Below are 14,315 nucleotides of genomic sequence, written 5' to 3'. Positions count from 1 at the left end.
TCCCCCCTATCTCTACCCCTGTTTATTGATCTCTTTGGAACAAACTCAACAATCTCAACAACCAGTACTCAATGTATAGTCGACTAAAAAAGCAAGAATGCAATTCTAGATTACTACATCATGTTCTTTAATTTCAAGAACATGATAAAGTAAAGCATACAGACTCAAGTAGGTTTCTTAATAAAGGTACCAATTTTCATAAAGTAATTATCTCATTTGTTTTAAGATAAATGTTGAATTTGTGTGTATCATAAGTTCAATGAGAGTAAGTTTAAATCCCGATTATGTGATGATATATTGCTTGGCACTTGGTATATTCAAGTAAAGTGTCCAAAAGGCTTGGCATGCAGCATTCACATAGGTTATATTTCTATTTCATATACATCAAGCTAAGCTTATCTTTGAAACAATGCCTTAGTTACCACCTTGAAATCAAGGAAATGCAAGAGATTTTTCCATTAAACTCTAAATCTATGTTACTTTACTTCAATTCATCACAGGTTGCTTGATTTTTAATACATTTCAGCTCAATTGAATGGATTTTAAATTGTCCAATTTAGAGAAATGTGCATTTTATATTGGGTTTGTATGCTTAGTCTTATTTTGTCACTTTTTAGCTAAATTTGTTTATTTTGGTTTAAGGTTGGAATGGAAGAATTTTGGCCCTTCAATAATGCTTTTGGAAGACTTTTGAGATGAAGGAATGAAATGCAAAGATGATTAGCTTTGTTAATTAGAGAAGTGTGAAAAACTGGGTAAATTTTGTCACCAAAATCACGACTTTTGATGCTATCACAAAACATTGCATTTTGGTTAAGTTGAAAATGATTGGATAGGTTACTTATAGGCAACTTGCTCAACCCAAAACACATTCTTGAATTGTGTGTTGGGATTTGGAGTTGGAAGAGCTTAGAGTAAGAAAATTGAAAATTTGAAGACATTTAAAGCTCCATTCTCTTGGTTTTTTTTGTTTCTTTCTTCTCTCCTTTCTCTCTTCTAATCTAATATGGATTCAAATATTTATTAATATTTGTAGCTTGTAGATAATTATAATATCCAAACACATTGTTCTAGGATTATTAAAACTCTTGTATGGATTAATATTAATTTTCTCCTATCTTTTTGTGATTAATGATATTTCTATTTTAACTCTTGTCTTATGTTTCTAAATGATTGGCCACCATTTAGATGTTGGATTTACTTGATTGATACTTGAAAGGGCTAGATTGAGTATAAAACTTGAATAAATAATGTAAGAAACTTGAAGTTATATGTTGAATGGATGGTTTTTTTAGGAAAATATAGATATACATACTAACCTTGCATATCCATAAGCTTGGAGCTTAAAATTAGGTTTATTAATTGTGACAAGAGATTAGGCAATTACACTTAGTTAAACACTTGTTTATAACTTAAGAAAGTTTGTTCAAATATTTTTTAAAACTTTAGGTTGTACTTATTTTCATCAAAAACATTTATACAGAGGAGATAAGTTTTAGTGTTATGGGGTGTAAGAGAGACAAATACCCTAAATCCCAATTTGTGCCGTCTCTCTTTTGGACAAACAATCCCAGTTTGTGCTTGAAGTTTGATGATCATTTGTTTTTTTATTTTCCAATTTTAGTTTAATTTTTCTAAAATCAACTTTCTCCTCCAATTGTGTTTTGGCTCAACTTGAGTGAATTTACCAAATTCGTTGCTTGATTATCGTTTTTAAATAAATCTCCATTGGAACAATAATTTACTACATTATGTTACTTATCGCCGTCCGCGCACTTACAGAAAGTGCAACAATTCCCGATGCATTGGCTATCGAAATTTTAATAATTTAGAGTCCCTATTATAGTTAATGACTTTAAGGAGTTCTTAATTGTTATTTTCTCATAAATTGTACTTATTTGACCAAATAAAATTTTATGTGTCATTATTTTTAATGACTTTTATTTGGAATGGAATGCTTTTTTTTTTTGGTAGAAGGAAGGAATGCTTCTTAGTTTTTTGTCTATTCTCTCTATCATTATTAATGACAAATCACCATATAACTCATAAATCCTTTCTTAGACTCCTATTTTCAAACGTTTCATACTTCTAAATTTTAAAAATATGAAAAAAAAATAAGCACAAGAGTTTACTCCATATGCTTCTACTTTTACTCTTTCAATACTTACTCTCATCTTAATAAGGAGGGAAAAAACATGCCTTGTGATGTCATGTTGCTTGAATTTTTTTTAAGTAAAAATTGAATTTGGCTCAACAAATTATATAATATATTATTTTAATAATTCAGGCATTTGTTGTAAAAAAAAACAATTCAGTTTTTGGATCAATCCAAATAATTAAACCTGAAACCCTCAAGATGTTAGGATTGGTTTGATTATGTAAGTGTTTTTTTTATATATTTGTATATTTTAAACTTAATTTAAATAAACTTGGCGTGTCTGAAGTCGAGTAGGTAGGCACCAAGCTTGACTCCCACGCTATATTCCTGGTTGATGAAATAATAAACGGCGGAAAGTATGAGAAATAGGCATTTCAAAGTACGAATAATATATTATTTAAATGGAGGTAATTGAACAGGAGGCTAAAGAAGAGATTAATTAATCAATAGACTCCAATTAGGAATGAAAAAGATCGTTCTTAATGAATTGGCTACATCTCAAGCCTTAAGGTCATACAAAAGCAAAGAACCAAAGAGTACACACAAAGCAGACAAGCACACTTGAACAGAACCTTATAACAAGGAGATTGTCCAGCAGCACACTTTTAGGGATGTTATGCTTTCATCTTTTGAAATTATTCATCATGATCGGCTTGTATCTGTTAATTTATTCTCCAGAAATACCATATTTTCTGTTGAGCTTCTTGCTAAGAATTGGGTTATAGCCCTTAATTCTGTTTGTGATATCATTGATCACCCTCCAACTTTGTTACTTCTTGAGATGGCCATGATGAAATTTAATTGCATATCTGGTGTCTTATTTTTAGGCTTGTAATGCCTCTTTACTGTTTCAGTTACAGTCATTCAGTTTATATATACGTAAAAAAAAAAATCTCACATGAAACAATTGCTCCATTAAAGGGCAAACATTAAAAAAAAGAGTAAACTTTTTACCTTTATAAAAACTAACCCATCACCAACCAAACTTGACAAATTGGCTTCGGTGAGCATAGGGGGACAAGCACTATCACTCCTGCTGAGATATAGACGATCCAAATTTAAATCTTTTTTATTTTTTTACTTATGTTTTTTAAAATAAAATTTATAAAAAATTAACATTTAATTTGGATAGTCCAAATTTAATATTACATTTTTAATAATTTTTTTTTAATTGACTATCCAAATTTACTCTGAATGGTTCATATTTAAAATTTTTAATTTTTAATTTATTAAAAAAATATTTTTTTAGAAGTTCCAGTTAGGAAATTATCTTTATTTTTAATATTTGTATTTATCAGAATAAATTTTTTAAAAAAAAGTTATAAAAAATTTAATATTAGATCTAGACTATGCAAAGTATATTTAGAGTGAATTTTATAAAAATATAAAAAATATTAATATTAAATTAGACTATCTAAATTAAATCTATATTGTCTATATGATGATAAAAAGATTTATTAAAATTTGATAATTTTTTAAATTTATATTTTAATAAATGAAAAATTAAAAAAATTAAATTTAAATTATCCAAAAACCTAGATCTCATTAGAAGTGATGAGCACCATGGCGTTCATCTCTTGGCAAGCACCAAAACCAATCCCTAGTATTTAACAGAGGAGGAATCCAATGAGTTATTTTCTCTTCATGCACCAAGTTTATTTTCAGGATGGCATAACCCTCAAAATTTCCTCATCAGCTCCAACTATTAGCTAGCATGTACTGCTTTTTGGCCAAAAATCTAGCTAGGATATACACTAGGATATACACTAGTAAAATATAGTAATATGTGTTTAGATTGAAAATGTACCATTGGGCTGGGCCAAGGCCCAATAAAAGATAAGCAAACCTAAACCCAAGCCCAATATGACAAATACTTAAAGGACCTCTAAAAGTTTAGTGAAACATTGTTTTAAGAGGGTTGGTGACTAAGTCTTGGTTATATAACCATGCTCTCGAGGATCTCGGAGCACTCTCTAAGCCACACACCTTCTTTCATCTTGAAATGTTGGGTTCCTCTAGATGGCACAAATGATTGATGCTCCACGTAAGCTAGCAAGATTCAAATTTGAAATGGAGAGCAATGACCCACAAGCATAAAAGCATTATTATTAGAACCAGACCGGACCGATCGATCCGATTGGTTAAACTGAGAACTGGTCATAGGTCCGGTTCGGTTACACCTAAAAATCGCTTTTCCTATGAATCGCTCATAAACTGGATGTGAACCAACAAAACCTGGTTAAATTGGCCATGTTACTTTTTATTTTTTATTCTTAATTCATATTTTTAAAATATAATTTATACATATTTATACCCAATAAACATAATGAAATGAAAAAAAATGCAAGAAGTATGTATGAATTATGTATATATGTATATATTTTAAAGTTATAAATTATAAACTATGAAATAATTGTATATATATATATTTGGATGAAAATGATGTCATAAATTATAAATTATCTTGTTTGAAATTTACATATTCATTTTTCTTACTACATATGCTTGTTCTTTTTATTTTAAATATATAATATTTTAAATATATTAATTTATTTATGACCGATTATACCCCAGTTTAGATCTACCGCAATCTAATCATTAAATCATGAACCGGTACCTCAATTGGTTCAATGACCAGTCCGGTTTTCATACCATTGCATAAAAAGTGAAGGGTAAACCACAAAAGGTCCCTCTCAAACACTCATCAAACTTAATCAACTCAACTTAAATAACCATCAGTCAAGCTAATCTTTTGCCTTGCATGACCTTTATCTCTGCATGATCTAGATCATCTAGATTATTTATCACTTTGCTTCTCACTTCATTCATCAGAGAACCCACACTGTACTCATTTCCTACGGATGAATGGTCACTTCCTTTTGAGTAACCTCACACATTCAAACTATTGATAGCTCAGGCATTCCAAAGAAATTGTGGTACATGATCTTAAGAACCTACAATTGCTAATTTACACAAATTGAAGATAAGTTCTCCTTTGGCACACTTGGTACATGCAAGAGGCCTGATACTCCAAAATTTAGGCAATAATATAAAAGCAATATCTATCAATTAATGGCCAAAGCCACGTACAAGTGAGAATCGGCTAATTTGAATAGTTGTTGATTGGCTTCTTCTTCCCTAGTTTAATTTTTTTTCATTGCATTATATTAGATTGGATATGTGATTAGTTTCGAGTCAAACCAATTGAATTAAAAGGAAAACAATGGCAACAATTTTAGGATTTTTTTTGTGAGTAAACATGTTACACAATTGATGTTATTTTTTATGATTCATTATTCATCATATATTTTTTGAGCGAACAAGTTTTGTTTAGTCAGAATATCATTATTCATCACACGCTCCATTTTAAGTTGTCACCTCACGTGGATATTGGAAGCATGAATATAAATATACATCGATATATATATCTCAAATTATTATGGTCCAGTTATATATATACGTACGTACGTTCACATACATACATATAAACACATGGATATAAAGATAGATGCAGACTAGCTAGCAACTAGTGTGTTACACCGATCCATTTTCCCTAATTTCTTCTTTCCTTACTTGCCCTAATCACCCTTTCCACTTAACTCCATTATCGAATCAACCTTAATTATCGTTATGTTTACCTCTAAGGACTTGCCTCCATCAGAACACTGTGCAACACCACTGTCTCCACTATTATACTTGGTCCGATCCCAAACAACACTCCCCATTCATGTCCTTTTCCGGTGGTGGCTTTTCTTTCGTAGATTGATTTCTTCCTCATTTCGTCCATTATGAATAGAACACATGAACTTGTCAGGTTCCCATACTCGCTAAGAATATGCCTTGACGCTTGCAGCTTCTCCTTCTTCAACCCTATATTCATCTCTACCTTATCTAGAATGGCTCGTCCACCCAGGTGGACCATCTAGAAAATGGAGTTCCAGTCATTGATACTTATCGGCATCAACGCTTCAACCAAGCAATCCTTGATGTTCTTTGAGATTATATCCGGTACGCCTTTCTCCAAGTAGAAAGTGAGACCTACCCCACGAAGGTGTAGTTTCATGGCATTGTCAAAGTTCGACAAGATGGTTTGCGCTGCAGATACCAATTGGAAAATTGGGCGCTCCACGGAGGTGTCAGGGTCAGCACCGACGATGACAGCAGCAGCACCATCGTCGAATAAGGCTTGGCCCAATAAGGAGTCAATGTGGGTCTCGGCGAGCCCACAAAAAAATATGGCAGTGATCTCAGAGCAAACAACAAGAACACGCGCGCCTTTGTTGTTCTCAACCAAGTCTTTGGTAAGATGGAGGACGGTGCCACCAGCAAAGTAGCCCTATCAGTACATCATGAGATATCTGACGGAAGGTTGGAGGGTGGGAAGCTCGGTGAGCTAGTAATCGACGCCGGAGGTGGTGTAAAAAATAAGATAGGTGATCTTAGACTTAGGTTGTCCCCATTCTTGGATAGCCTTAAGGGCAGCTTGTTTTCCAAGCTTAGGCACCTCTACTATCGCTATTTCTTAATGAACATCGAGTGAAGGAGCCATATAAGCACACATGTTTTGATTGGCTTTCAGAAACTCCTCAGTCAGGTGCATGTAATGCTTATTGATCATAGTTCTTTCACCTGAGAGAACAAATATAATCATATTAATCCATCACACCAAATCAAATGGGTGTGTCTCTAATGAACAAATCTCAATGAGTAAAATGTAATGAAAGAAATGAGAGAGAGAAAGAGAGAGAGAGAGGTGATTACAAATACACTTGAATTTTTGTTTGAGATCGGTCATATGCTCACTATTGGTGATGCGAAAGTAGTGGTCAGGATAATCAGCTTGGATGAAATAGTTGGTTAGAGTGGCAGTGCCAATGGCCAAGATGGTGGCGGCACTAGGGTAGCGCTGGGAGCTATGGATTTCCTCGACGATGACTATGTTTTTGAATTGAAGAAGAAGAGGAGGATATACGTGGGGGCAGGGGGTGTGTAAATATAGCCAGAAGATCATGGGTGCATTATGTACGGTATGGTAACTTCTTAATTTGTGAGATGTGGGATTCAAGGTGGAAGATGGTGACTGAACTAGACTAGGGACCCTACGCAAGGGCGTGTTAACAAAGTAACATATATTTGGATAAGTCTTCTCATTTAATGAATATTTTTAATTATAATAAATAAATTTCATCAATACTTGAAGGCTAATTAAAGTATATACTTGATTTTTTAACTTTATATAATATTTTATTTTACTTTTTTAATTTTATAAAGTGTCTTTTCAATTCTATAATTCTAATATTATTAGTTTTATTAACAAAGAATTCCTATATTAAACTTTCAAATATTGAAAAGTCATTCTCAAATATAATGTGGATATATTAAGTTTAATGTTTTAAAATAACAATAAGTGGCACACACAAAAAATCATGGATAAATTGATCCACTAGCCAAAAAAATCTTTTGCCTAGAAAATATAGATCATTTTTTTTTTTAATTTGGGATTGTGACCCATTCACATTGATTACATACAAGAGTTTTATCATTAAAATTTTAAAAATTTATAATGATTTTATCATTAATAGATAACAGTATATCATTAACAAATATAATAAAATAGTCATTGCAAAGTATAATAAATGTTAAACTGTTTGCTTAGTTTGGTCCAATAACATGGACAATATCTGGAAAAGCTCCAAAAATCATTTAAAATTAATAGTGTTAGGGTTATAAGACTAAAAACATATTTTATAAAATTAAAGGACTAAATTAAAACTTTATATAAAATTAGATGACTATTTCCCTCTAAAAATTCAAAGCAATCCTCACAATAATACACTCCCCTCACGTATGCTGTGCCATCCAACAATATGAGATTTCATACTTCCTAAATATTATAAGACAATATCTCTTATAATCATTTAATTAAATTAAATAGTTGTTATTGTATCATGTAAAATGCTCATTAAGTGGAAACTACTCAACATATAGAAATCCTTAGCTTGATGAAGAAGAAGAAATATGTGATATGTGATTAATTGGTCAATATATTTTGTCTATTTAAATATATATTTAATGTCATAAAAAACGCTATAGGTGCTACATTGTAATGGTGGGAAGTGAAGAAATTTTTGTTATGATTAATTGATCTAGAAATTTGCAACATCCTCTTTGACTTTTTCCTCCCCAGATTTTTCTTTCCGTTTATATGGTTCTTGATGGATTTTTTTTAGAAAGATAACAATTGTGTACCTTGTAAAGATATTAATAGCAATCAATTAAAGATATCAAATTATTAATTTTTCATGAAAAAATTTATGGTCTTTATTTATAATTAAAATATTTTTAATTATTGAAATAAATAGCGGAAAGTTTATTCAAAAAAAGTCTGTTGCAAATTTAAGGAATATGGCTTATAAATTTATAAAAAAACAATTACGAATGAATAGATATATAGTTTCATAAATATACACATTACCACTTTTTGTGAATTTAAGTTTAAGGATAATCATTTGTAAATTTTAGAAAAATAAAGTTACTTGTAAATTTATGGAAAGTCACTTGTGAATGGATATTTAAAAGGGAGAATCACATTGTAGACCCTAAAATAGTAAAAAAAATTTAATTTGGGCTCAATACATTATGATATTGCACTATAGGCCTAAGAGCTCTTGTTGTAATTCTTCTTTAGAGCAAAAGTATAATTTTGCCTTTATGTGATTTGAAAACTTAAATCATATACAACACAATGTTTATGAATGCATAACACGATATTCATACATGTCCAATTTATCTGTAGGTTAAAATATATATCATATAAAGCATGTACAACACAATGTTCATGGATGCACGACACAATGTTCATGAATTTTCAACACAATGTATATGCATGTCTAGTTGATCTTTAGGTTAATTAAAATAAAGCCACATAGAGCATGCACAATACAATATCCATGGTGCACAACATGATGTCTATGGATGCAGAACACGATGTTCAAGAATTCTCAATATGATATCCATGTGTATCCACGCATGGACATTTAGTTGAGAATGCATAAACATTGTGTTTTACATCTATGGACATTGTGTTGGATATTGTGTGTGTCACTTGTATATTTTATTAAACCTATTGATCAATTAGACATACATGGACATTGTGTTGTGTATCGATGGACATTGTATTATGCATGATTTGAGTTTTCAAATCACATAAAGGCAAAATTGTACTTTCACTCCTAAGAAAAATTACAACAAGGGCCCTTAAGCTTACAGTGCAATAACAAAATAATACTGAGCCTGCAGTACAGTTTTTTGCACTTTTGATGCCTACAGTGCAATTCTCCTTGCTTAAAACTATGGCAGGGTTCTTAATTAGTGCTACATTTTTATCCATTTACAAGTGACATTTCATATATTCATAAATGATAGTCCTTAAATTTACAATTAACTATTCCTAAATCACAAGTGGTAATAATGTATACAACCTTGAGACTATCTATATTCATTCACAATTGAACTTTTATAAATTTACTAGTAACCTTCTTGTAATTTACAAGTTATTCTTAAATTCATAAACAATGATATATAAATTCATAAAATTATCTATACATTTACAATTCACTTTTCATTGATTCACAAGTAAAATTTTACTTAAATTCTTTTTTTACCCACAATTTTACTTAATTAAATTTGTGAGTCATTTTCCATTATTTATTTTTATAATTATTGTATTTTAATTGAAAATAAAAACTATAATCTTTTCATGATATATTTCATTAATTTGAGGTCATTCCCTCAATTTTTTCCCTTTCATTTATTGTCAAATAAAAACCATGTAGTTGCAGACTTGTAATATGTTTAACATGTTATGAATAAAATTTAGAGACTATAAATGAGAAGAACAAAGAGAAGGTGAAGAATATAAGCAATAGAAATGAGGATAACTTCTCTTATATTCTCTTCCATTCTTTACAATACAAATAATATACCCTATTTATAAGCATAATCTTATATTAAGGGTTACACAAGTGATATAATGAAGAATAAAGGGTAATCAACACTCATCAAATGGTGGGGATTTCAAGGGAGAAGATGAAAGGGTGAGGGAGATGAATGTCTATATGACTCTTAATATTCATAACACTCCTCTTTGAATGTCTACTATATACTTCAACTAGGGAAAACCCTGTGGGACAAAAACCCATTTACTTCCTATTGTGACAACATCACTTTTAAATCATTGTACTTTGAGATAATATGCTAATTTCTCAAATGTGATTGTTATCAATATTTTTCCAAGCAAGTCTTACTTCTAGTTGAATCATGCTAGATGCATTGTTATCATATATATATATATATATATATATAACTTTTTGAAAATATATTTCTCTAACATATTTTCAAGATATAGCGCTTTTCTCAGAATATCATATCTCTTTTTCTAATCTATTAGTTCATTAGAAACTCAAATTTGTCAACAAAATTATACAATATTAGTTGAATGTATAAATATTTAAAAATATGGTACTTCATGATCGATCAATTTAATATAGTCTTGCAAACAAAATAAATATAGCATAATGATTTTATAACCATTGTTATTAAATACTCAATCAACAAGTTGAATGTAAAGTCGATATCAAAATTTTATTCTTAAATTATTTTGATCAGAACCTAAAACATATTTGCTAAGATACACACACACTTGAAATATTTTAAATTCATATAAGCTTAAGAATATAAACATGTATATATGTTGAATAATTTTCCCAAGAATTTTTCATGCTTTTGGCTTTTTAACTCTTTCAAAGATTATCATGTAAATTTCATTATGTAGTGAATAATATGAATAGGCTATAATAATATTCAATAGACTCACATCATATTTCAATTTTATATATTGCCAAACTAATTATATATATACAAAAATTCATCACAAGATAATGTATTTGATCATCATCAGACCTTTTTGAAAATCTTTATTTTCACACAAGTGTTCATTTATTCCTTAATAACTTCACACTTTAGGTGTTTGAACTACATGCCTATGATTTTCACATATAGAAAATGAATATAATTCTATTCACATTATTCTTTTCTTTTGCCTTTTTTCTATTTGGCTAATAATTGTTTGTCTACTTTTCATGATAAATTTGTATACAAGATCCTCATTTAATCACATTATATTATTATCAAAATTGTTGTTGACAACTTTATCTTTTCAGTTCCATTCTCCAATTGTGACATAACTTATAGAGATATCTCTTTATTACTTTCAGGTACCTGAACCTCTTCTTGGACTTTTAGAATCAATTATGTCTTAACCCTTTTCTAGATTGTGTACCTCCTCAATATGATCATCTTAATTACATGCTCCTCTTTTACCAAAATTTTGTATTAGGAACTGGTTAATTTCTTATGCTTCAGGCATGTCTCATTTTCATTTACTCTAATTAGAGCATTTTCAACTAAAACAGGAAATTTAGTAATTCTCATACAAGTTTAGTGATTGTATCTGGCAAATACTTTTGTAATATTTTAGGAACGTAACTTTTGATGAACTCCTGGTTCATATTTTCATATTTGAGGATCTAAATAAGATATAGTGATAATGCATTACATATGTTTTCTTTTTTAGCTACTCATTTTTCCCCCTCATATTAGGAAAACTTTGTCAAATGATAACAACTAGCTAATCATATGTAGTATAAAGTCTCCTAAATCTATTTGTTTCCTTTAGAAACATTTCTTTGTTTCCTTTATAAATAAGCAAGAAGGAGCACATTCTTATATAACATTTATCCTAACTTTCCATAAATAACCGTTCATGTGTAGTATAATTATATATGTGCTGTGTGGTGAAACAATGCTAATAAGCATTGCACAGTCAAAGATTATAAGATGGCATATACTTGTCTTGATCAAAAGCCAATTTCAAAAGGGAAATTTACGATACCTTATTAGTTTAAAGTGTATTGTGCTATAATTTATAAAATCAAATATTCTAAATAAGAATAGCACATAATGGAATTATAATTACTATAAATATAAATTATATTAATATAATTAATATATTTAATGTATATTTTTAAAATAAAAATAATCTATATATCTATATAATATTCAGGACGGGATATCCCGAGGGCAATTCCATATCCCATCTCACCCTGCAAAATCCCATCTTGATTTTTTTTCAAGTTGGGAGAAGACCCATCACGATATGACTGGGATGAAACCAAGTTAATCGGGACAGATAAAAGTTGAACACTCCCCTAACTGTAACTAATGAATCGGTCACCAATTCAGTTTGGTTGATGAGTTGAATTGAGAAATTAGCTATAAATTGGATTAACTTGATCAACCCAAGATTAACTTGATCAATCCAGAGGTGTAATAAGTTGATTTGGCTCACTTTTATTTTAATTTTTTCCCATTTCTTTTCTCTCTCTCCTCTTTAAATATTGAACTTTAAATTAATGTTTTTATTATTGTCAAAAACTTATAATTAATATTTGTATAAAATATGTAAAATATTTTATAGATAGATTTTTTTTTACTTGAAAATTAAGAACTTCTTTGTTTAAATATTATTTTTTTCATAATTAAATATGAATATTTTTTTATATTCAATTAAAATATGTAATTTTAATCATGATTGATCTAACTATGTATTGACATCTAGTTGGACCATTAATTCTTAAACTACTGTTTTAACTAGTTCAATAATCAATTATATTTTTAATATCTTAATTTTGGGTTTAATGAAAGAAGTTGATCTCCCAAATTATAGTAGAATTCCTTTTAAAATATACATCCACATCTAATGCTGATCATATCAAACATCATTGCCTTTTATAATAAAGAAAGGCCTAGATCATGTTTGGATGCTTGGCATGGAAATGAAAGTCAAGGAATCTAACCCGTCATTCGGATTCAAATCTTACTTTAATATTTGGTGATTCACCAACAAGCATGAATTTCAACAAAATCCATGCTTTTGCCAAAATTCTCCTTCGTCAATAAACCTCTTTAAAACCAGATCACAGTTCAAAGACATACATATACTTCATCCTTCGTTTCCCCTCAATCAAACCCATTATCCAGAAATTAGAGCACATTGAGTTCAACAATGTCGAAGAAGCTTCAAAAGTTCACTGACCAGAAAATGAAGGTTCGGAAATTCTTTCAGTATTGTCTCTCCAAGCTCAAAAACCCTCGTCCCCAAATCCACCCTCCTCCTTCCTTTACCCGGATCCTCTCGGGTTGCAAGCAACCCAAGACTCATTCCATTGCGATCGTCAGAGGAAATAACGCAGCTACGCTATCAGACATCGATCGCTTCCTCTTCGAGAATTTCAACTCTCTGTTCCTGCACGAAGAAGATACTATTCCAAGTAGTAACAACATCGCAAACAGAGTTTCTGGAGAAAATCAAAGAGATCCAAGATCAGGATCCATGTCGTTCGACTCGACTTTGCTGGATATTGTCGGCGACTGCAGCGAGGCTTCTGGCTCTCGTGAGAGTATCGTCGTCCTGGCGTCCTCCGTGAGCCAGTATGAGGATCTCAGGCGATCTATGAAAGAAATGGTGGACCGGAGGTTGAGGAATCACGGAAGGGTGGATTGGGGATTTATGGAAGAGCTCTTGTTTTGCTATTTGAACCTGAACGAGAGGAAGTCATACAAGTTCATCCTGAATGCTTACGTGGATTTGATCAACGGTCTGCGTGAAACATCACCAGTGAGAGCTCCGGCGACTGCGAAGCCAAGGAGTGTTCGCACATTTAGGACAGGGAGGGAGATCAAGAGGAAGGAGAAGAACGAAGACACGTTGCAATTCGTGGAATAGAAAAAAGTCAAACTGATAAACGGGATTGGGTTCAGTAACAATCCTTTTTTTTCACCCACAGGAATAATCACTTTGATTTGATTTTTTTTTTTTTTCCTCTTCCCAACTCTTTAAGCATCAAGTCGAACATGACATTTAATAAGAATCAACGGCAATTTTCATGGACACTGATCCTAGGATGATGATAATTAACTATACTTTTTATGATGACACAATCCTTTTGATATTATTTCATGCAAGTCATTCCTAATTACTTTTCCAAAATTAAAAAATATAGTTAAGTTATTTTTTCGAAAAAAATTTAGTGCTGGA

At 30.7% G+C, this 14,315-nt stretch overlaps 1 protein-coding gene and 1 pseudogene across 1 annotated transcript; one reads left to right on the top strand and one right to left on the bottom strand.

Moving 5' to 3' along the window:
* Positions 1 to 5,798: 5,798 nt before the first annotated feature.
* Positions 5,799 to 7,169, bottom strand: LOC129289303 (chalcone synthase-like; annotated as a pseudogene).
* Positions 7,170 to 13,283: 6,114 nt separating this feature from the next.
* Positions 13,284 to 14,003, top strand: LOC129289302 (transcription repressor OFP14-like). The gene has a single exon (XM_054926074.1). It carries the CDS (start codon positions 13,284 to 13,286, stop codon positions 14,001 to 14,003), a length of 720 nt encoding a protein of 239 aa, XP_054782049.1.
* The last annotated feature ends 312 nt before the right edge of the window (positions 14,004 to 14,315 follow it).

Source organism: Prosopis cineraria, unplaced genomic scaffold (assembly GCF_029017545.1).
Source record: "Prosopis cineraria cultivar Desert tree isolate PC_DT_omini unplaced genomic scaffold, ASM2901754v1 PC12, whole genome shotgun sequence".
Classification (NCBI taxonomy): domain Eukaryota; kingdom Viridiplantae; phylum Streptophyta; class Magnoliopsida; order Fabales; family Fabaceae; genus Prosopis; species Prosopis cineraria.
Note: the sequence above shows the minus strand (reverse complement) of the source record. Positions and strands in the feature narration are given on the sequence as shown.

Excerpts from the sequence above, each read along its gene's own strand:
- LOC129289302 (XM_054926074.1), top strand. The coding sequence starts at position 13,284 with ATGTCGAAGAAGCTTCAAAAGTTCACTGACCAGAAAATGAAGGTTCGG.